The sequence below is a fragment of the Vombatus ursinus genome, unplaced genomic scaffold, assembly GCF_900497805.2.
Source record: "Vombatus ursinus unplaced genomic scaffold, bare-nosed wombat genome assembly UNPS02014841.1, whole genome shotgun sequence".
NCBI classification, from domain to species: Eukaryota; Metazoa; Chordata; class Mammalia; order Diprotodontia; family Vombatidae; genus Vombatus; species Vombatus ursinus.
Window position 1 is genome coordinate 31,075,717 of NW_020954619.1, and position 25,277 is coordinate 31,100,993.

General features: G+C 38.1%; 1 protein-coding gene across 1 annotated transcript in view; it reads right to left on the minus strand.

The window, feature by feature from the left end:
* DLGAP2 (DLG associated protein 2) overlaps window positions 1-25,277 on the minus strand; it is a 259,975-nt gene that overhangs the window by 183,821 nt on the left and 50,877 nt on the right. The window contains exon 2 of the mRNA XM_027840397.1: window positions 10,806-11,872. Coding sequence (XP_027696198.1) covers window positions 10,806-11,804 — 999 coding nt within the window. The 5' untranslated portion in view covers window positions 11,805-11,872. The remainder of the gene's footprint in view (window positions 1-10,805; window positions 11,873-25,277) is intronic.

The window sequence follows — 25,277 nt, forward strand, 5'->3', positions numbered from 1 at the left end:
TGTGTTATCCCTCTCCTAGAACTGAATATACAACTTAGGACATCTCTTCCCCTAGAGCAGGCTGGACACTTAAGTTCTCCCTCTCTGTTGGTATATCACAATTAGAGGATCCTTTCTTGACCTACTGCTCATCCTTGGTCTGTCTGTAAGCTGTATTGCTTCCTTTTCTAAGTGGAAGGGGGTCCAAAGAAATATCCCTTATCCAGAGATTTAAGGTTCCTCAAGGGCCCCTTTCCAAGGCCAGAATGCAGTGCAGGGAAACTGTACTTCTCCCTTCTGTTTGTCCCCAGGCTACTTGAGAGATGTATTGCTTTTTTGCCAAGGACCATACTTGCTCCAGAGATGAAGTAACTCTTCCAAAGATGCCATTCCTGCCTGATCCTTATCCCAGGATAGACCTTCAGGGGACTTAGAATTTTCCCTTTCCTGGGTGGGAGAACAAGGAAACTGTTTCTGCATAACTCCACTGTAGTAAACTTAACCTAGTTGTGACTACCTAAAAGCATCTTTCTGCTCCATGGAAAATAGTTACTGACTCTTTTTTATAAATGCCCATTGTGAAAACATTTACTTCATTTCTTAAGGATTCTCCAACACAATGACCGATATAGAGAAGCTCCATTCAATGGATCTTCAGTTGGCACAGATGATAGCCTTCTACCACTGAGAAATACAATGCAAAAAGGCAAGGATAGTAAAGAATCAGTTCTTTTCATTGGACAGATATAGCTTTCTTCTATGTCTTTACTAGTTTTTAACTGAAGATTAATTTAATACTTGGAAAAAGTTTCTCTTTAATGTTCCTCTAACATAAGTTCATATATAAAAATGTTTCATAGAATAATAGAGCTAATATTAGAATGGGCCTTAGAAGCCATCGAGTCCAATCTCCTCACATCATGTATAAGGATACCCAGGAAGTTCAAGTGAATAAGCCAAGGTAATAGTAAGCTGTAGAGGCAAGATCTGAATCCAGGTTCTCTGACTTCATAGCCAGCATTCCTTCTATTATACCATCCTACTTTCTATTCTCATTCTTCAAGGAGCTGTGATTTTGTTAATGTCTTTTTTCACTCCCCAAAGCAGAAGATAGTATCTCTATGACTGAGTCCATGATGTTTGAGGGTTACAGTGGCTGAAAAATGTGGCATCCAATGGCCAAATTTGATGATGTGCATTTCCAAACTTAGGCTAGAATTTGGAGACTAGACATTAGGCTTATTAGGCTTATCTCAAAGGCTTAATAGTTTAGTAAGCTCTGGTTGAGACACTCTTTCTACCAATGCAGATAAATTAACATTTATTTGCTCTGCAACTTAGAGTCTTAGAAAGCTGTCTGGGGTACTGAGAGTTAAGTGACTTATCCAGTATTTCATAAATTGGTCTTGAACTCATGTCTTCCTGCTTCTGAGGCAATTTCTCTATCCAATTGGACTGTGATGTCATGCTCTCTTACTCCATATATGTGCATATATACGACTTGTGTATATGTGTGTGTGTGTGTGTGTGTATGAGTGTATGATAGAAGCCAGACTCCTTTAATCTGATTTATTATTATACATAATGATAACTGTATTAAAATTGCAGGTGATCCAAAGGACAATGGATTGATTTGTGGAGGGTGTAATGAAGTTGAAGCATATTACCAACCAAAAATTGAGCACCAAAAGTTGCTTGAATGTCATCACCAAAAAGATGAATGGTAGAAGAGGAAATGGATGGGTTTTGTAGTGACAATAAGGTATGACAGGTGGACAGCCCATATGCTCAACTGATATCCACATAAAATTAAGAAACCTAGAGGAAGGTTTTCAGCATATTGTGTGGACTTCTTCCTTTCCCATCTCCCCCTGCCCCACCAATGGCTTATGGAAGTATATGGATAAAACTTGCAAAAGATAAGAATTTGTGGTGGATAGGTGATCTTTTGCAGTATTAAAGGGAGTGTCTGCATTGACGTGATCACACCTCTAGTAATGACTGGACCAAATTAACTAGTCATTTAAGATATACTGGCCACTTTTTTTCATAAAGCAAACATGTATTTTCTAACAGTTTGAAGAATATTTTTTCCCCTTCAAGGAGATCTGATGCTGCCCAGGTCCCAGATAGTAGATCTGACCTGTTTCTATCATTTTGGTTTTCATTTTGTGAGTAACTCCTCCTTAATAAAACTGACTTGCTTTATTGTCTTGTGACATCCATGTTTGCCTCTATTAGGCCTTTAGTATTCTGAACTATCCTAAGTCTATATTAACACAGAAGGTGAACTCAGCTTAAAATGTATCATACAACTTTAAGGCTATATGTGTATGTATAATAGAGGCTGCCACCACATTGTAGTAGGGATCTGATGGCTATGGGATATTTTTTTAATGGAAGGAGGAATAATGAAGGAAAAAGTTGGATTGGTTGATGTTCTCAGTGCACCATAAAGAAAGAAGAGTTAGAGAGGAATAATAACCTTATTTTATGCTTTTGTAAAGAGTTTCAGCTTTTGCCTGCGCTGTTGCTACTCTACTCATTAATTCAACAAACATTTATTATACAACCATTTAGCTATATATCAGGGAAGGACTGAAGTTCATATAGGGCATAGCCCCTTGCTCTCACATAATTTGCAGTCTTGAAGGGGGATAAGATGTAAAGAGAGATAACTATGATAAATATATGTGCTAAGTGCATTGTAGATTTACAAAACAAAATGGTGCTATTTAAGGGGTGAGGGAGGTGCCTGGGGAAACTAGGAAAGACCTTCAGAAGGGGAAAGTGACAATTAAATTGAGCTTTAATGGATGGGTAGAATTTCAGTAAGTGAAGATGGTGAGGAAGGACATTATAGTATGAGCAAAAGCGCAGAGGTAGGAGGGTGAGGGCATATTTAGACAGCTGAGTACAATTTAGTCTGACTAGCTCACAATGTGGACAGGGGAGTAACATGAAATAATCCTGAAAGATGTAAGCCACTGTCATTGTGAAGGTCTTGAATGTCAATGTCAAGCAGAATATGCACTTTTCCTGGGTAGGCAATCAGAAGCCTTGGATGTTTTTTGATTGAGGAGTGACACATTCAGATGTATAGAACAGGAAGTCTATCCCAGTAAGGGTACAAAGAATGGATTGGGAGGCAGGGACAGAGAGTGGGAATGGGAACATCTATAAAGAAGGTGCTAAAGACATTTTAGGTTGGTAACACTGATGGCCTGTAGTAGGTTGGTGAGAGATGCTACTGGAGAGAAAATAGATATGACTTAGTGATTGACCAGATATGAGAGATGAAAGAATTGGAATGATCAAAGATAATCTAATTTTTTTAAATGGGAGACTGGAAAAATGGTGGTACCACAGAAAGCAAGAGTGAAATAAGAAAAAGAACAGGGGTAGGGAAAAATATATGGTCAGAGGCAGCATGGAAAGTAGATAAAGAGCTGGGCTTAGAATCAGAAAGACCAGTGTCTAATTCCTATCTAAGGAACTTACTAGCTGCATTACCCCGATCAAGTCATTTTAAACTCTGTGTGAGTCAGGCAACTCTCTAGGATTTACATGCTTTGGTAGAAAAATATGCCTATACAGGGAGGTGTCATGCTGAAAGAAATTACAGATCTTTGGTGGATTGGCACTGGCATATATGGGCTAACTAGGGTAGTGGGGCTTATTAACTAGTGAATATAGTTGGTATGGGGATATCCAATAAAGTCCTGGGCTCAACAACTGAGTCCAATAGTATTTCTGTCTCAATGGCTGTTGTGGCCTTGACCAATATTTGTTGGTTAGTTGTAGTTTGTGCCCTGTAACAGTGAAAAATAGGGTCAGACTAGTAAAGTAAGTTTAGATTATTAAGGGTCCTGAAAGTTAGGCAAAAGAGTTTGTACTTGATTCATTAAATAATGGAGAGCTTGTACAGGTTCTTCAGGACAAAAGTGACAATGGTGAAAGTGATATTTTAGGAAGGTTTTGTTAGATATGGCACGCAGATAGGTACACAGATAGGTATGTGTAGGCAGAGATAATAGTTAAATGGGCCAGTTAGGAAGCTGCTATAATAATTTAGGTATGGGATAATGGGACTCTGATGGACCAAAGTGGTAACAATGGGTATCATAAGAATCATATCCCTATCACAAATCCTCCTCCTGGTGTGTAAAGCCCCCTTCCATATGGCTTCCACTTGTCTTTCTGGTTTAATTTCAAATGACTTCCTTTGCAGACAGTCCATTACAACTAGATTGACCTCTTTACGTATCTGTGATACTTTACCTCCTCACTCTGTGCTTTTGGTCATGGTGTCCTTGATGACTGGCATGGACTACTTTCTCAACTTCACTTTGTAGGATCCTTAGTTTCCTCAAAGCACAACTGAGGTAGTTTCCTGATCTCTTCTCCCTCCCCATCTATCACTACCTCTCACCCTCTGTCTCTTGAAATTAGTACTTTGTAATCACTTCTTTCTGTAGATGGATTTCCCCAACAAAATGTAAGCTCTTTAATGACAGTTGCTTTTTTTTAAATCTTTGTACCTTTCACAAAGCAAGCACTTAGTAAATTCTGTTGAATTAAATTGAAAGGGAGAGATCTATCCATGGGATAGGATAAATCATATTTAAATAACACTTTAATTTTTCCAAAATAGTTCCTCTCAACAATCTTGTGAGATTGATAATACAGATATTATCATACCCATTTTATACATCAGGAAATTGAGACTGAGAAAAGTTAAGATCTTCACCTATGGCCACAAAGTACTATAAGCTAGTTAAGATAGTATTGTAAAGTGGTCAAAAGGGAGCAGGGGCTGTACTCACAGTTTCAGGGCTAAGAGGAGCACTAGTGCTTACAGCAGCAGAGAAGCAGGGGCCTTTCCTGGGTATATACCAGTGCACAGAGCAGGACACCAGTGACCACACCTCTCTCTGGATCACACCATCTTGGAAGCACTGAAAACCTTCAGACCCCCGGAATTAGCTCTGAAAACAGCAGCATGGAAAAAGCCTGAAGCTTGGGGCAGTACGTCCCCATTGTGAACAGAGCCCAACTTAAACATAAAGTTCAAAGTCAAGAAAAAGACTGAAAAAGTGAGCAAACAACAACAAAATAAAAGAACTTGATCATAAAAAGCTACTATGGTGGCAGGGAAGACCAAGACAGAAACTAAGAAGAAGAGAATAAAGTGAAAACAGCCATAAGTAAAGCCTCAAAGAAAAATGCTAATTGGACATAAGGCAAATGAGAATTCCTGAATGAATTAAACAAGAAGATAGGAGTGCTAGAGGAAAAATTCGGAAAATAAATGAGAGTGATACAAGAAAATTATGAAAAAAGAGTTAACATCTTGATAAAAGATGCACAAAAATATTGAATAAAATAATACTTTAAAAATAGAATTGACCAGAGGCAGCTAGGTAGCACAGTGGATAGAGCACTGGCCCTGAAGTCAAGAGGACCTGAGTTTAAATCTGGCCTCAGACCAGACAGTTGACACTTACTAGCTGTGTGACCCTGGGCAAGTCACTTAACCCCAATTGCCTAAAAAAAAAAAATAGAATTGACCTAATGGTAAAAGAAGCATAAAATTCACTGAAGAAAAGAACAAACACAATAGGCCAAATATAAAAGAAGGTACAAAAATGTACTGAAGAAAACAACTCCTAAAAAGCAGAATAGGCCAAATGGAAAAAGGGGTACAAAACCTCATGAATAAAATAACTTCTGAAAAATTAGAATTGGACAAGTGGGAGCTAATGACTCCATGAGACATCAAGAAACAATAAAACAAAGTGGAAAAAAAAACTGAAAAAAATAGAAGAAAATGAGAAATATCTCATAAAAATATAACTGACCTGGAAAATAGACTGAGGAGAGATAATTTATGAATTATTGGACTACTGGAAGGTCATGATAAAAAAAATGAGCCTAGACATCACATTTCAAGAAATTATAAAAGAAAGCTGCTCTAAATCTTATCCACAGGGTAAAATAAAAATTGAAATCATCCACAAAATGAAAACTCTCAGAATGATATTATAGCCAAATTCCAGAGCTCTGAGGTCAAGGAGAAAATATTGCAAGTAGTCATAAAGAAACAATTCAAATATCATGGAGCCACAGCCAGGATCACAGATGTTAAAGGAGGCACAGAGCAAAGAGCACCAGGTCTGCAGTCAGGAAGACCTGAGTTCAAATCCAGCCCCAGACACTTACTAGCTGTGTGACCCTGGGCAAATCACTTAACCTTGTTTGCCTCACTTTCCTCATCTATAAAATGTGCTGGAGAAGGAAATGGTAAACCACTCCAGTATCTTCGCCAAGAAAATCCCACAAAGAGTAAAGAAGAGTTGGACACTACTGAAACCATTGAACACTAACAACATTAAAGGAGCAGAGGTCTTGGAATATGATATTCCAGAGGGCAAAGAAGCTAGGATTACAATCAAGAATAACATACCCAGCAAAACTGAGCATAATCCTTTGGGGAGGGGGATGGCAATTTTATGAAATGGAGGACTTTCAAATGTTCCTGATGAAAAGACCAGAGCTGAATAGAAAATCTGACATTCAAAAAGAAGACCCAAGAGAAGCATAAAAAGGTCAACATGAAAGAGAAATCAAAAGGGGCTCAATAAGGTCAAACTGTTTACATTTCTCTATGGGAAGATGATTCATGTAACTCTTAAGAACTTTATCATTATTAAGACAGTTAAAAGGAGTCTACATAGACAGAGAGCATGGGATGAATCAATTATGTTGTAATAATCTCCAAAAAAATGAAGGGGTGGGAAAGAGGCATGCACTGGGAGAAAGGAGAAGTAGTAGAATGGGGGGAATTTTCTAATGTAAAAGAGGTGCATAAGGAAGAGCATTTACAGTGGAGGGGATAAAATGAAAGATAAAAGAATAAACAGATGAAAATGGGATAGAGGGAAATACCTAATAATTATAACTATGAGTGTGAATGGGATCAGCTCACCCATAAAATGAAAGCAGAAAGCAGAATGGACTAGAAACCAGATTCAACAATATGTTGTTTATAAGAGACACACTTGAAACAGAAAGATACACACAGGATTAAAACAAGGGGCTGTAGTAGAATCTAATATGTTTCAGCTGAAGTTAAAAAAGGAAGGGGTAGCAAAGATGATCTCAGGCAAAGCAAAAGCAAAAATGGACCTAGTTAAAAGAGATAATCAAGGAAACTACATTTTGCTAAAAGGTACTATAGTCAATGAAGTAATATCAAATTTTTTTATAGAAAGTTTCTCTGATAAAGACCTTATTTCTGAAATATAAGGAGAACTGAGTCAGATTTATAAAAATAAGAACCACTCTCCAATGGATAAATGGTCAAAGGATAGGAACAGGACTTTTTCAGAAGAAGAAATAAAGAGTATCTATAGTCATATGAAAAATGCTCTAAATCACTATTGATTAGAAAAAGGCAAATTCAAAGAACTCTGAGGTACCACCTCACACCTATCAGAAATGACAAATTCTGGAAGGGATGATGGAAAATAGGTATGCTAATGAATTGTAGGTAGAGTAATGAACTGGTTCAACCATTCTGGAGACCTTAACCATTCTTGGAACTATGCTCAAAAGGCTATAAAACTGTGCATGCCTTTTTGACCCAGAAATACCACTACTAGGTTTGTATTCCAAAGATATCAAAGAAAAAGGAAAAAGTGTACAAAAATATTTCTATCAGCTCTTTTTGTAGTGGCAAAGAATTGGAAATCAGGAAGATTCTCATCAGTTGAGGAATAGCTGACCAAATTGTGGTATATGATGGTGAGGGAGGACTACTGTGATATAAAAAATCATGAAGGGATGGTCTCAGAAAAAACATGGCAAGAGCTATATGAACTGATGCAAAGTGAAGTGAGAAGAACTGGGAGGTCATTGTGTACAGTAACAACATTGTGTAAGGATGATCAACTGTGAAAAGCTTGGCTACTCTGATCAATATGATGATCTAAGACAATTCCAAAGGACTCATGATGAAAAAATGCTATCCATCTTCAGAGAGAAAACTGATGAATTCTGAGTGCAAATTGAGGTATAACTTTCCCACTTTTTTTGCTTTTATTTTTGATATAGCTAATATGCAATTTTTTTGCATGATTTTATTTGTATAGTTGATATATTGCTTGCCTTCTCAGTGGGTATGGGAGGGAGCAAGAAAATTTGGAAATCAAAAGAAAATTGTTTATTAAAAATAAACAATAAAAATTTTAAAAAATATAGTATTGTAATATAGGTTAAGATGTTTATCTAAGGACTCATAGTAAGCTAATAAGTATTAGTGTGGGGTTTGAACACAGGCCTCCTAACTTCACTGCTTAGTGTATTTCCCAGTACATTAAGCTGACTGACACAAGATAAGGGGAAAGGATGGATCATAATTTTTCCCGAGACTTTTAATCAGAGTGAGTGAACCAACTGTCAGCCCCAGAGCCTTCTAACTCAGGACATTTGGATCAGAATTGTGGTATAGTCTAAAGTTCCATTAGCATCACTCTGAGCCTTTGCTAAAAATTATGAGTCACCTGCACAGCCAACTGATGTCTATTTAACATATCCAAACTGTTAACTCTAAGCCAGGCCAAAAGCTGACACCAAGATCCCAAAGCTGACACCAAGGTCCCAAAGCTCACAAGAGCTGAAGAGTAGAGAATGAGCTCTTGGAGGCTTAGAACTGCCTGGGCAGCTTGAGACCAGCCCTGTGTCACTACTGTCACCTAATCCTAGAGCACTTTCATGACAGTTACTTTGAGAGATTTCACTCAGAAAAGCAAAGATCAAAAAGGTTCATAGGGTTTGGTTTTATTTTGACTTGTGAGATTTAAAAAATAGAAGTGGACTGCTTTTCATGTTCCTTATGATATTTTGATATATGTACTTAAATGTGACTATCAGCAAGTATTGCATTATCCAAAATCACATAGGACTGGGAGCCTAAGTCTCTACCATGGTTATAAAGGATAATACCTTATCCAACTATCTATTTATCTTTCTGAAAAAGCAATTTAGTTATTATTCCTTTATTATTATTATTAGTATTATTTTTAGCATTTTCTTTTAATACCTACCTGCTGTGCTTTGGAAAGGTATTCCTCCATAGCAGGTGTTACCGTGATGATTTGCACATCCTCTGATTCAGGAGTAAAGCTCATGTCTGTTTAAGTGTTCCACTAATTGGTTGTCTGGTGACTCAGATTGCATTTAGCTATATCATTGACCATTCCATAAATTGTTCCAGGAGCCAGAGAATTACTTATTACTATTGTTATTATTACTATTTGTTATTATTCTCTGTCATGAATAGTGAATAGAGTTCTGGACTTGTAGTCAGGAAGACTTGAGTTTGAATCTGCATCAAACACTTACTAGCTGCGTGACCTTGGTAAATTGTATAACTTCTCTCAGCCTTAATTTGCCTATCTGTAAAATGGGAAGAACAATATCTACTTTACAGGGTTTTGTGAGGATCAAATGGAATAATATCTACTAAGAACACTGCAAACCTTAAAATTCTTGGACACCTCCCAGATTCCATCTGGTCTGCTTGACTGTAGATGGGAATCAATAAATCTATTGCTCTCAATAAAATGAAAGACTATCAGGCCTACCATATATTCTGCTTCTATAGCTTGCAGATCTTCCAGGGAACTGTCATCTAATCTACTGATGAGTCCTAAGGACTCCTGGATCTGACTGTTAGACCTGCCACTGAACCCTTGAGACTTCTGAGCCTTTCCATATGCTCTTCAGCTGAACTTTCTTTTATATGCTTTCTTTTTAATTAGAGTATGAGCTCCTTGGGATCAGAGACTATCTTGTTTTTTCTATATGTCCTTCCATAGCTTAGAACAGTGCTTAACAGATAGTAAGCATTTTAACAAATATGTTTTCATTCATTCATTTGCCCTTATTTTTATTTCAGCAGCTGCTCCAGATGCAAGTAGATATGACTTGTAAATCAGAAGACAAAAGAGATTTAGACTTTCAGCGTTTCTTAACAACTTTATTATGTAACTGAATGAGGATCCAATAGAGGCAGGGGGAGCTTCCAACTGAAGCCTTTCTTAATCTTGACAATTGCTGGTGCCCTTCCTCCTAAAACACACAGTATTAAACTGTTTTGCATTTATTTGTGCTTTTAAAATATTTATTTGTACATATTTATATATGTACTTGTCTCCCCACTTTGAATTGTTTCTTGAGAGTAGGGATTGATTCATTCTTTGTATTTGTATTCTTACCTCTTGGCACAGTGGCTAGCAAATAGTAGACCCTGAATTTTTGATTAATGGATTGATTCTTGAAAGGGTTGAAATGAATATTTGAAGTGAATATTCAGTATAGTTATTATTAGGCGACAGAAATGCCAGAAAAAGGACACAAAAGATAATTCCCAATATTCTGTCCTTTACAACCCAATGCCTCTAGTTTATCATGTCCTTTGGTAAATTAATTTAATCCACATTCCAAAGCAATGGACGGTCTTTTCCTATAATTAGAAATATTAGTGTTATTAAGTTTTAAAGACAATACTTTGTCAGGTACAGTAAATGAACTCATTAAGATTACAGGTTAATTTACACTACACCAATCTACTCAACTTTCAAATGGAGCTAACATTAATGTGGGATAATAATTTGCTTCTTTTTATATTCCCTAGGCTCAGAGGCATTAAAGCAGTGGGATCATGCTCAGGGATCTGGTTCAAATGAAGAATTAAGGTGTACCTCTCTTTTCCTATAAATGTTATTATACTAAATTACAATAATGGCACAACAGCTACTTACCTGAAGGTAATGACATGGCCTCAAGGCTGGCTTAATTTCCTGATGGACCAGAGGCTTATCTAAGTTCAATGAACTCTTTCGGTAAGCTTCTTTTGCCTGGCTTACTGTGAGAGTCGACCAGGAACTCCTTTTCATGTATTTCCCATCAGGGGTCATAGCTAAGCCTTCACATGCAGAGCATTTCATGTCATTATTACTTTTTGAAGTCTTTAGGGAGAGATCCCCAAAGTGGCTCTGGAGAGCTTCAGGGTAGCAGTGGGAGATATGATCCACATGGTGTCGATTCACCACACTGGGTGTTCGATAAGTGCTATCACTGTCCAAATTGTCATCAGAGCTCCACCAACTACTCATCCCAGATTTATGCTTAGTTTCAGGCTTTCGCTCCTTGCTTTTGCTCCTTTTACTATGTTTAGGATGGCCATGATGATGATCATCCCCTCTACTGTCACTCTTGGTCCCATTGACATTACTTTTGGAAGAGCCTTCTAAAGAATGAGACTTGGTAAAAAGCTTCTGAACTGAATGGACAAGGTGTCGTATTCTCCCTGGGCTTTCACTCCGTTGTTCTGCAGCAGTTGAAGTCCTCTGATACTGTAAAGTGTGGAATCCATCCCTGTGTAGAGGAAGCTGTTTCTCAAACTGGTCCAAAAGATTGGCAGGGATCCGATTGATTTTAGTGCTAGTGTGAGACATGGCACAGTCGTCCCTTGTATCATAATGTGAGCTGTAATGCATTCTGGGAAAAGTGCTACTGGACATATGATCGCCCATCATCATGGGCATCATCATACATTCAGAATGGATGGAGCTCCGTGGTGAGCAGCGATGGTGATCCATGGGACAACTCTCTGTAGGGCTAAGCAGGTACGATTGCCTTGGCTCCTGCCCATGGTGAAGGTGGTCGTGCGTGTGTTCACAATCTTCAGGGGGTGTTAAGCCACAGGTATGACCGGAACATAACTGTGGTTGATTTCGACTACTGGATAATCCTTTCATATTCCTTGGAGCAGGAGAGTATCTCTCTTCATTGAAGTGCTGGGTTGGTGACCATGAGTACTGTTGATCTGTTGACAAAAGACAGAAATATTATTAAAGATCTAATATTGGTGGAAATCTTAATTAGTTTTGAAAATGAGCCACTTGGAATCAGGTATATAAATTACTGTTTTATCAGTTAAGGTTCTTTTCTATTTGGGAACACAATGGTCTCCAAGGTTATAATCACTTTTTTGTTGTTGTTTTGTACCTACTAGTTGTTCCAAGGGATGTTGTTATTCTAAACATTAAACTTTCAATTCCTACATGGTAAAATTTCTATTGGATTCTTGATGCTTGTAGTAACTACAGATAATAAATTAAAGTCATTTGGGAAAATGACCAAAAAATGACCAAAAAAACCACAAAATTTTGGTAAAATCCTCTAGCAAATGCTTCAGTTTGATTAGAAATATATTCCTCAGGTTTTTGTGCACTAAGACTTAATATTTTGAAGACAGCATTTCAGATTGTATAATTATATTTGTAGAACCCTAGATTTAACCCCTGTGCAAAAATGATAGTAATAATAATTGACGTTTTTAAAACACTTTTTGGTTTTCAAGGCACTTTATATACACTATATCAATTGAAGGTCAAAACAACCCTGTAAGCTAGATAATACAGGTATGTGTTATACAGATGTGCAGACAACCCTGTAACTACTCAAAACTGCCAAACATTATCTCTTCCACCCCAAATATTCTCTTTTCACACTAAACAGCCATCATTCATCTCATGGAGTTAGTATCTCATAAGAACATGCTATATTCAGAACCTGTTGACCTTCAGACTATCTATAGACGTAGTTTAGGGTTCTTTAAGCAAAGGTGTTGAGATGTCCACAGTTCATCAGAGCAGCATCAAATTTCATGTTTGAATTTCAGATGGCCACCTTTTTCAGTTTCAGTCCTAGGTTGGATCTTGGCTCCAAGTAGGAAGACAATAATAAGTGAAAAAAAGAAGGAAGGCAGAAAGAAATGAAAATCTGAGAGAAAGCAGAGCCTCCTCAGGTAGACCAGGTAACTATTTGTCTGCCATTCAGGTTGGAACATCAAACCCCTGACTGCATAGCCCATCCTTCTTACCTATTGCTTATCTGTTTTTTCCCTGTACTCCTAGAGGAGGCCAACTCCCCAGAATCATCTAATCAAAATATCTTTACAATTGTAAAGATCAACATGAGAAGTAGCTGTGGCATGGTAGAAAGAACAGCAGCCTGAATCAGAAAACCTGAATTCTAGACTTGGCTTGTCATTTGCTAGCCTATTTCTTCACCTGGAAAATGGAAATAATAATGCTTATATACTCCATCTCATAACAGAGGAAAAATTCTTTGAAAATTGTGAAGTGCTATAGACATGTAAGATATTATCATCTAGTCTAACCCACTCCTCAAAACAGGAATCCACTTTACAACATCCAATCTTCGAATACTTCTACTGACATATAGAGCATCACAATTCACTTTTGGATAGCTCTAATTATTAGGAATTTTCTTATCGTCACTGAGATAAGGAATCTCTAGATTTAACATGTCATTTCTAATCTCTGTGTACTGCTACAGGTCAGTGAGCATGCACTCTCTCCTTAGAGCTGCCTTTCAAAATGCCTTCCATCCTTCAAGGCCCATCTTAGGTGTTCCCTCTTTCATTTTGCCTTCCCTGGCATCCCTTTCCCTCAACTGAAAGTGATCTCTACCTTCCCAAATTTTCACAGAGTACTTTGTCTACTTCTCTGCTTTGCACCAATGTTCTCAGTTTCCTGTGTGTTTTTGTTCAGTCATATATGACTCTTTGTGATCAAATGGACTATAGTGTTCATGGGGTTTTCTTGGTAAAGATACTGGAGTGGTTTGCTATTAATCCAGTGGATTAATAGAGGTTAAGTGACTTGCCCAGGGTCACACAGCTAGTAAGTGTCTGAAGCCAGTTTTGAACTCAAGTTTTCCTGACTCCAGGCTAAGCTCTCTATCCACTGAGCCACCTAGGCAAACAGAGGTTAAGTGACTTGCACAAGGTCACACAGCTAATAAGTGTCTGAGGCCAGATTTGAACTCACATCTACCTGATTCCAGGCCCAATATTCAATCCACAGAGTCATCTAGCTGGCAGTTTCCTGTATACATATTATAAAAATCTCATGTCCCAGTAGAAGGTAGCTGTAATGAGGAAGCTTTAATGGAACTGTGACTGTATGGTGCCTCTAATATTTATATTTCTAAATCATTTACTGGCCCCTACTTTAAGAAATGGGCACTGGATGCTTAAGTCCTGCCTGTGCAGTGAGGCAAATCTTGCTTTCCTCCCTTACTTCTTCCTTCTGTCCATCTGATTTGTTACTTTTTTTCTCTTTCCCTTGTTAGAAGCAATATAGCATAATGGGTAGAGAGCTGGCTTGAGAGCCAGAAAGACTTGGGGTTACATCATAGATCTAAAACATATTGACTATGTGACCTTGGGAAAGTTATTAAACCCTTCAGTGCTTTAGACAAGTCTCTAAGACCACAAAGTGCAGAGAGGTTGGTTACCTGTGTGGGCAGAGGGTTTCCCCATTTGGATGTTCCCCTTATCAATGAAATCCTAGGTCTAGTCTTGTCCCCTTATCTTTTCCCAGCCCTAATCATATTTCAGACCTGCCTCAGCCTTGCTCATGATTTTGACTTCTTCGTCGTACTCTGCTTGGTGGTAAATATGGTCACCCTTTTGTTTTATTGAATTGTTAACTCTCAGCAAGACTTTATGAGTTTTAAATAGGCCAGAATCTAACTTCATTGGTTTCAACATAGCATCAGAAGTTTTGACCTCACCTGTTATGAAACATACTGTCTTGATTAAGTCAGACATTATCTATTATAGCCCATTGAGTTGGTCCAGGCTGAGACCAACTTCACATACAAAAGCCCATTTTTTAAGCCTCAACATTCTCTGGGTGATGTGATATAGCTGTGAATCCTGCAACACCATGATTTCAGAAAAAATGAAAATTGTGAGGTGATCAAATGGCAATAGAAAGACATAGGCCTTAAACTAAGCAGAATATAGTATGTGTGCATACCTACAAAATGAGGTGAGCTGGTTATTCAGTGAGGGCTGGTGACAATTCAAGGTCTACACCGGTCCTCTCAAAATAAAATGCACAGGGAGGTCATAGTCATACTGACTAGCTCTTCTATGGAAGTTTGATTGGAGGACCTAGATAAGAAATGCACACTACAACATGAAGGTGGAGCTGGGTGTGCTGGTGCAGCCCTATAATTCCTATTCCAAAGAAGGCTGAGGCTAGAGGGTCATGAGCTGAGAAGCTCTGAGCTACAGTAGGCTAAGTGATCAGGTTTGTGGACTAAGTTTAAAATGGTGATCCCTCAGCAGTGGGGAGTCATCAGACTGGCTGGGGGATGGCTGGGGGATGGCTGGAGTGACCTAGAACTGGTCAGAAATGGAACAGTTGAAGTCGCTGTTCCTGTGAATGGCCACTTTACTTTCTAGCTTGGGTAAAATTGGGAGACCCAGTCTCAAAAACAAAACAAAATGAAGCAAAAAAAATAAAAATAAGGGTAGGTGGTGATTTGTACTGGTGGATGGAATACCCAGATTGCTGAGGTGACAGATTTGTTAAAATATTGAATATAATTTTTTGTTTTGTTCTGTGTTTAGCAGTGAGGCACATAGTAGGTACGTTAGAGGTCATTGGATTCAACCTTATAATTTTCTGAATGAGGAAATTATATTTGAGAAGGATTATGTGATTAAGACCAGTCAAGAGTGTATGGGGGATGGGATATGGGAGGAGCAGTGCAACTTTATTTGTCTTGATTAAGGAAAGAATGTGTTACCACCTGATTTCATTTATAAAGGAGCTGGGATGTGATTCCTTACCCCCAGCTCAGTTGATTTGGTTGTAGCAGAATGTAGTTATAGATGATAAGGTTTTAATCTGTTAATAAGGTATAACACCTTGGGGTCTCTTTATGAGGTTCAAACACCTCTCTATCTGATTCAGGAAGGGAATAATGTGATTGGCTGAGCAAACAAATTAGCTAGGTCTCTGGGGACTTTAAATAACTATACCCTGGATGAATTTCAGCTGTTTGAGAGAAGTCAGTCAATGCTGGAGTAGATGTGGAATGACATCAGTTTGGAAGGGTAGGAGAGAGAATTTCTCTCTTTCTGGCCCCAGCCTTCTCACAAGCCCTAGCACCTAGCAGTTGATTTACTCAGCCAGAAGAAGCCACTCCATCTAATAGTTGAACAGTCAGTTCCAGAGAATTTTAAGTCCGGGTAAGGGGGCAGAGACACATGCTCTAGACAGAGGTGGATATAGAGAGACAGTTGTCTGACAGAGGAGCCAGCTTCAAGAAGCAGAACCCCTGGCTGTAGTGGAAGTCGGCAGGCTATGAACTCAAGAGAGAGCTAGTGCTGGCAAGTCAGAGTTAGGCCACTGAATGCACTACACAGGAAGAGAAAGGACCTCATTCCCTGCAGATGAACTTGTAAGTTGTCTTGATATGTGCGCTCCCTATATGTGTGCCTTACTAGCATTGTACCTTAAGTTTATCCCTACTCTTCCCACAGATGCTATGTGTATTCATGGAACCATGCACCTCAGGTTTTTGGGGGAATGATTTATAGCTATTATTTTTAGTGTGACTTATCAGTGAATAACTTTGCTAATAGCTGATTGTGTTATTGATTGATTCTTTTTGTTTGTTTGTTTTTTTTGGTGAGGCATCAGGGGTTGAGTGACTTGCCCAAGGTCACACAGCTAGTGACAATTGTCTGAAGCTGGATTTGAACTTGGATCCTCCTAACTCCAAGGCCAGAACTCTATCCACTACGCTACCTAGCTGCCCCCTTGGTTGATTTTTAATAGAAAACACAGCAGTGAGGGTTCCTGACCTGTAAATAATAATAGAAGTATGGCCTCACAGGGTTATTCCTAGAACCTAAGGTAACAGACACCTTTTGGTATGTCAAACTATAAATGTCAAGTTGGAGTAGTCCGGAGGTGGTGCTATACATTCATCTTCATTCATTAAACTAATCTGTGAGTAAAATACTGTGTAATCATAGAGTGGTCAGATAAAATATAGCTCCTGCCCTTATGGAGTATACAGTCTAAGAATGAAATAAAGATACAAGTACAGAAAATGAAAATATACATTATTACTTGCTAAGTATATTAGAGTATTTACAAATACAATGGTATATGAGGTGCAAAGGGGAAGATTGTTATCAATGGGGGACAAGGAATGGTTTCCTGACATAATCACATTTGAAACTGAGTTTTAAAGAATGGATTTTAAAGGTATTCATCAGAAGAGTATTGGAATAACAAACCAGGCAAAACAAACAGCAACAGTAAAGTCCCAGAGGCTACAGAAGGTAAGGGCATGTTCAAGTGATAGGAAGCATAGATTGAATGGAGGGGAGTTATGTAAGATTAGGTTAAAAAAGTAAGTTGACATAGCCTAGAGAGCATTGCATGGCTGACAAAGAAGTTCATTTAGAAGGTAATAGGGAGGCACTGAAGACTTTTGAACAGAGAAGTGACAGAGGTAAGAAAGATGTGTGGGAAGTCAGGGAGAGAATTGAGGTTATGTGATCTATTAGTAGTTCAGTCAAATTCACTCAATGAGCAGTTATTAAGTGCCTAGTACATACCAACCATTGTGCTAAATGCCAGCAATACAAAAAAGAGGAAACAGTCTCTGAACTCTGCGTTTCCAATGTAGACTGAAGAGATGTTCATATATAGATTTAAATAAAGAAGATACACTGTCATTTTAAGGGGGAAGCAGTAGTGTTTTCAGGGGAAAGGGATCAGGAAAGGCATCATGTAGAAGGTGGCCCTTCAACTGAGTCTTTAAGGAAGTGAGAGATTTTAAGAAGTTAAAGTGAGGAGGAGGAAGTGTGTTCCGGACAAGGAAGACAGGTAGTGTAAAGCCAAGAAGGCAGGAGATGAAGTGTCAGGTAGGAGGTTATTTCTGTAGTACAGATGGGTGGTAATGAAGACCTATATTAGAGTGCTGGAAGTAAAAACAGAGGAGAGGACAAATGCTAGAGATACTGGGGAAATGGAATTGGCAGGGTTTGGTAAGTGATTGGATATAAGATGTGAGGAAAAGGAAAGGGTCAAAAATAATCCTCCACTTACCCACAATAAGAAACTGAATGAATAGTGGTACCAGAGATACAGATAGTGAAGTCAGCAGGAGGTGCACATTTGAGGGAGAGATAATGAGTTCAGTTTTAGACAAGTGGGTGGATATGGAGCAGGACTGCAGAGACCTAAATATAGTTAGTTAGATGAGTTTGCATTCAGTCATGGGCCACTTGAGCTCAGTACCAGAGGGTAGAGTTTCAAAGCTGAGGGAGTGAAGCATTGTTTTGTGGTAAGGAAAACAGTGCTGTTGAAGGTTGAGTAGTAGTAGGGCAAATGGCAAAAAATCCTTAGATGTCCAGGAAGGATGGGATGGAATGGGAATTGGGCCTCTTTTAAGCACCAGATGATAGAACTACAGGTTTTCGCTTCATCCCCTCACTCACCTGACTATAACCCTGTTTGTCTCCTAGGATGGTTCCCAGAGGGGCCCTTTGGCCTCTGAGTTTGGGGCAATTGCCCTGAGATTTGACATACCCCCAGGAATCATTCTAATTAAGCCTAACTCTCTCTTGGAAATATAAGATGCTATGTGAATGATGAAATAAGTGACAAGAGCTATATATACACATTAAACAATGCCTATCCCTATAATCTAGTGCTGGCAGTCAGCTACTAGGGGATCAGAATTATAAGGAAGATACTGACTTTGACTAATTTCTAAAATCAGTAATAGCTACCTGGAAAATGTGATTGACAATGGGAAACATTAGTATTCCTAAATGCATCCAGAGACAAGTAGAACACAGGTGCTCTGCTGTTTCCTAGGTCAAGGGCAGTCCTTCAGTTCCATCCTTTTGTTAAAAAACTCATTCCCAGATCTGAGGGAAATGAAGCCATTTCTGCTGAGAGCCTCACTTTATCATGTTTCCAGATGCTTAGACAATTCCATGGCTATAGCCAAAAGGTAATCATGACTCTGGGCTTTCCTTTGTAATAGTCAGATTATAGCTAGAGCTGCCATACTGTAGTCAGGATCATGTATTTAGACAGGCTTCTCTTATATTTTAATGTAATTAAGAGCAAATTTTCAAAGGACATTCAATATTTGACTGAAAAATAACAAAGACCATTTCTGTAACAAAAGCAGAAAAGTCATCAACCTATTTTCTTCTACTTTATTTTATCATTAATACATAATTTTAAACAATTTCAGTCTCACATCATATTAAAATGGAAGCTCATTATTGCTCCCCACAAGTATCCTATTTCTTTTGGGCCAATGTTTTAGCCTAGAAGCTATAGTATGAATATAGCTACTGAAAAGAACAGTATGAAAGATGAAAGTTTAACTGAAATGAATTAAATTTGATTAGACAATGCAGTGATAACCCATTTCTATTTTCAATAGGAAGGCCCAAATTCCCATATGAATGTAAGGGAACCCTCTCTTAAATACCCTCACTTAAAACATAATAATCATAACCACAAACATGAAAATATTACATTGTAGATAATAAGAAAATAAATAAGGGCTTTTATTATCATATCTAAAAATATTTGATGCATTGTCTAAGGAATTTGGGAATTTATTTGAGAGGCAAAAGAACTGGGCTTCAATTCTAGATTTCTTTTTACTAGCTTGTATCCTTACCTGCTGTGAAACCAATAGCAATTAACCTTAGCTCTCCAATTTGGTCACCTGTTAAATGGGGTTAATGACCTACGGACCACCTATCTCACAGACTTGTTGTGAGGAAAGTGTTATGTAAATTTGAAACCTCTATATAAATTCAAGGTGTTTTTATTAGTAAGTAGGGTCCATTATTAGGGTTCATTATTAAGACTTTCTTAAAAATGAGCTGAACAGCAATAGGCTGTAGTACACAGAAAGCTAATTCAGAGTCAAGAAGACCTGGTGTCAGGTTCTACTTCTTGGGAACACTGGCTGAATCTAAGTTGTTCCTGTTGCTCAAATGAATTAAATTTGACTTATTTCCTGTGAACTTCTGCTCCAACTCTCCTCGGCTATACAGAGAAAAGGTCATACTCTGAATCTTGTCATCACCCACCACTGTTTTACTTCCATGTTCATAAACTGCGAAATTCCTTCATATGATCATAATCTGTTGTTATTCCTCTTTTCCCACTGCCTTACAAGACCTAATCCTGTAATCATTGTGACCTCCAGTCTCTCTACCCCTCTCTTCTTTCCCAGGCCATCACTCCTGTACTGGTGACATTTTTTTCTCTTTCCTATCTTGATTTCTTGGTGAACAAATTCAACTCGACACTATCATCTTCTGTTGAGTTTTTGATTTCCTTATTCTATTGTTGTTACTCTCCTGCCAAACCCCGACCATGGATTATTCCCTTTGCCATCACACCTTTATTTACTCCTGAACAAAGCTGGAGAAAATGTCCAACTGTTTTAATTGGGTACACTATAAATTTATATTACATAATCTCAACTGGACCCTTACTTCAGGAAGGTAGTCCTTTTATGCATCTGTTCCTCCTAGTGAATTCACTATCCTTTTCACCATAATGGCTTTTCCAAACATTTTCCTCCCTCTTAAAACCTCCCATGGCTTACTCCTTCTCCTCTTTCAGCTGAGACTTTGCCTCATATTTCACTGAAAAAAGTGAGACCATTCACTGAGACCTCCCTCTTTTTCCTTCCACTCCATCTCACATAACTCAGATACCTTTCCCCATTTACTTCTGTACCCCTATTTCACATGAAGAGGTAGTACTTCTCATTGCCAGTGCAAACCCTTCCCTTTTACATATACAAGTGATTCTATGCCTTCTCAGGCAGAAAGACCTCTCAATCATTCCCACTCTCACTAATATTCAATCTTACCCTGTCTGCTGGATGCTTCTCTGCTACTTACAAACATGACCATTTGTCCTCCATCCTCAGAAAACCCTCGCTTGATCCACGCTGCTGGGGCTACAGTCCTCCTTCCAAAATGACACTAATAATTACAAATAATTGGGGACAGGAATTCACCAAGTTCCTAATCTATCTAACCATACTATTATCTAGCCCAGGGGTGGGGAACCTGAGGTCTGGAGGCCACCTGTAGCCCTCCAAGTCCTCAAATGTTTTGGGCTGCACTTGAGGACAGAGGTGGTCTCCAGGCCACAGGTTCCCCACCCCTGATCTAGCATATATATCTCCATCTGATGCACAAGCACAGCATGAGGGACTTTGGTGGCATAGTGGGGAGTGTTGGACTTTGAGTCAGGAAGATCTCATTTCAAACCCTTACTAGTTTATGTGGACCTGGATGAATCATTTAATTTATCTAAGGTTCATTTTCCTCAACTATAAAATGGGGATGCAGATAATATCTACTGCAAAGAATTATTGTTTGAATCAAATAAGGTAACCCTTAAAAAGTCCTTTGCAACTGTGAAATACTATACAAATGTTAGCTATTATTGTGGTTGTTGTCAAATGGTTTGCTGATTAACTGTCAGGCTTACTTGATGTGTTAGATAGTTGTGCTTAATTTTTAAAAATCTTTATTCTTTGTTACAAAGGATATCTCTCTACATAGAAGAGGGAGAGGGCAGCAAAGGTGATGTGAAATGACATATATCAATAAGATAAAATAAAAATGCTTTGGTAGACCTAAGTATCCTCTACTTATTGAATTCTCCTGATCAGCCAACTGAGAAACCTTTACAAAAAAGGCAATATCAGTCAGGTCTTACCTGTTCTTAATAATGTTATGATGGCTTTTTTATGATCACTGCTTCTCTAAGTGCTCACAAACAATCTCTTTAATATTATTATTCTGCCAGCAAGAGAAAGCAAACTTATTGGTCTTCACAGTCTGCAAACATCACCTTCCTTCTTAGTTTGAAAACTGGGACATTTGCCATCCTTCAGTCCACTAGTATCTTACCCATTTGAACATTCACTGACTGGCTCAGCAAGCATACTTGCTGTTTTTTTATTATTCAATGTTTTTTTTTTTTTCTTAGACCTGGTAACTAATTTATCAACAACAATTAGATACTGCTTATCTCTTCATTTATCCCAAGTTTCTATTTCTTACTATGTTGACTCTACTTCTGAGGATAAAGATCATTCTTAGGAAAACTGAAGCACAAGAAGAGATGAGTTCAGATTTTTCACAGTTGTTCATTATCATTACCCTAGATACCCCGAGCAACACTATTATCCCAGCTCTGATCATTCTTGTGGCCTCATTATAGCTAGAAACAAAGCAAAACACACAAAACTACCATTTTGTTGTTTTTAGCATTTATTGCTACTTATGGATCATTCTCAGCATTAGCTCTCCTGCCACAGTTGCAGGATTATTATACTCTTCTGAATACATCCTTACTTTCCATTGTTTCTATCTTATACTTATCTTTTAAAAATCTGAATTTGATGAATTCTTCTGACATGGGAAAAATTCTACATTCTAAAAGAAGAAATTCTAAAAAGAATTCTAAAAAATTCTAAAAGAATAATAAAAATATTATAGAAGGCATTAATATGAAAAAAGTCATAGATGATTTTGTAGAGAAGACTTCATCTTTACAGTCTCAAAAAAGAGAGTATAAGATCCTGTTGAGTATATTATTTGATTGCAGAGAAGCATTTGACCTGGTAGAGTGAAAGTAGCCTTCAAAATTGTCCTCAAACAAAGGGTCTCTCATTTTTAAGACTGTGCAAACCTACTCATAGGCACAACACAGAGATAACTCCATGCAATAACTCTCTAATTGGAGGTAACTAGGTGGCACATTGGATAGAGAACAGGGCTTGGAGTCAGGAAGACCAGAATTAAAATTTGGCCTCATATACTAGCTATGTGACCCTGGGTAAGTTACTTAACCTCTGTTGGCCTCAGCTTCCTTAAATGTAAAAATGGAGATAATAATAGCATCTACCCAACAGGATTGTTGTGTGGATCAAATGACATAATATTTGTAAAATGCTTAACACGGTGTCTGGTACCTAGTAGGTACTACGTAAATGTGTATTCCTTTCTTTTTTCCCCTAATTATCAACATTAAATGAGGCATGGAACAGAGTGATGTATGATCATCAAAGTGGTTTTTTTTTTTTTTTTTGGCCACTGCCATGGAGGATGCCTTGTATAGACGAGAGTCAAAATGAAATAGGGGTTTTCTATAGATGGAGAGGTCCATGAGATACTTCTCTTTGTGCACAAAGCCCAGAAATGCTATAGGGTTTTCACAGTGATCTCCATGATCACCCAGAAGATATCAACACAGGATGTGGATGAAGAAAGCCTATTACCCAGCTGATTAAATCATTCATTCAGTGATATATATCCTGGATAGAAAGACAATGCATAGGAAGACAAATGATGATCTGGGTCCATAATTGAATTTGTTTAGTAATGTTTTTCAATGGTGTCTCACTCTTGGTTTTTGGGTTTTTGTTTTTTTTTTTTGGCAGGGATATTGGAGTGGTTTGCTATTTCCCTCTCCAGCTTATTTTACAGATTAGGAAATTGAGACAAACAAGGTTAAGTGATGTGCCCAGGGTCACACAGCTAGTAAGTTTCTGGAGGGTGAATTTGAACTCATAAAGATGAGTTTTTCTGAGTCCAGGCCTGGTGCTCTATCCGTTGTGCCGTCTATTCACCCTCTTAATTGAATATGGGGAGGAGAAGAATTGGATTGCATTTGGGAGCTACAGCATAGATTTCACTGACTCCAAGCTGCTTCCTGATGATTTTTTAACAAAAATATTAATCTGTTAAGGATATGTAACTAGGGATTATAGATCTATGCTTTCTTAGAAAAATCAAAACCATAGGTGACGCAAAGGTGATGGAAGGGTACATGTTTGGTGTCAGTAGGCTGTAGTATAGTGACACTGACAATATAAGCTTGAGGTAAGGACCAACAAATGGATAGTCTGGGTACTAGATCATAGTCATTCAATATTAAAATAAGAAGAAGGTTTTCATTGGATCAGGAAGATCCTCTTTGGAAGATGTAGGGAGGTTTATGACAAGTATTGTATAGGGTAAAAAGACACGGTCACATTGTGATCCATATCAGTGGGTAGAGTCCCTACCCCATGGAATCATAGACATGGAAGTAAGTCAGCAGAGTGAAAGATATGTCAGGTTCTAAATATGTCCTGGCCACAGAACTGGTGTGCTTTTTGAGGACCAGCCTAGCTAGATACAGAGAGATTCCCTACTAATAGCTGACAATCTAATGATAAGTTCTTTGGCCACGGCCAACCTAAATATGAATAACAGTAATAATTATTTATCCTACGTTTATAGTGTTATAGTTTTCAGTGTGACTTGGCATAATTTCGTTTAATCTTCACTACAATCTATAGGTAGACAGGGAATGAACAATTACCTTTTGTTTACAAATCTGGAAACTGAAGTTAAGATAGGTTCTGTGACTTACTAGAGATACTATAGCTACTGGGTGTCAGATCCAGGGCCATTCATTACCTAGGTATTTTCAGTTGCTGGTAGGTAGCGTCATTGGGTCATGGGTATAGAACTTGAAGGGAGCTTGGAAATCATCTAGCCCAACCTCCTTGTTTTATAGGTTAAAAGAAAAGTGAGACCCAGAGAACTTAAGGGACATTTAAGTCAAGTGACTTGTCCATGGTCTCCAAAGTAGTAAATCATAATCCAGTGTTCTTCTTTTAACCTTTATCTGTCTTCTCAGGAACTTCCACAAAGTACATGCTTAATGAGGAAGCTAGGTAACTCTTTGCTAGAGTACTGTCCTTAGAGGCAGGAAAACCTGATTTCAAATCCTTCCTGAGACACTTTTCAGCTGTGTGGCTCTGGGAAATTCACTCAATAGCAACACTTATATAATGATTTAAGGTTTGCAAAGTTCATCTCACTTGACTCTTACAACTAAATGAGTACAAATCATTACTATGATGAGGAAACACGATGAGAGATTAAGTGACTTGGAAAGGTTCACACAGCTAGTAATTCTTTGAAGCAGGATTCAAACTCGGGTCTTCCTGACTTCTAATACTTCTTTCACTGTCACCTAGCTTCCCTCAATCTCAGTTTCCTTGCCTATAAAATGGGGATAATGATGGCTCTTACCTTGAAGGGTTGTTGTGATGATTAAATGAGATATCATATGTAAATTGCTTTGAATAGCTTAAAGCTCTAGACAAATGCTAGCTATTTTTTTTTGTTTTGTTTTTGGTGAGGTAATTGGGTTTAAGTGTTTCATTCTCATAGTGGCTTATCCCATATGAGACTTGCTATATCCCCAAGTGGAATAAATTGGAGTGATACAGCCTCGGTGAGAGAGATACAAATTACTACAGAA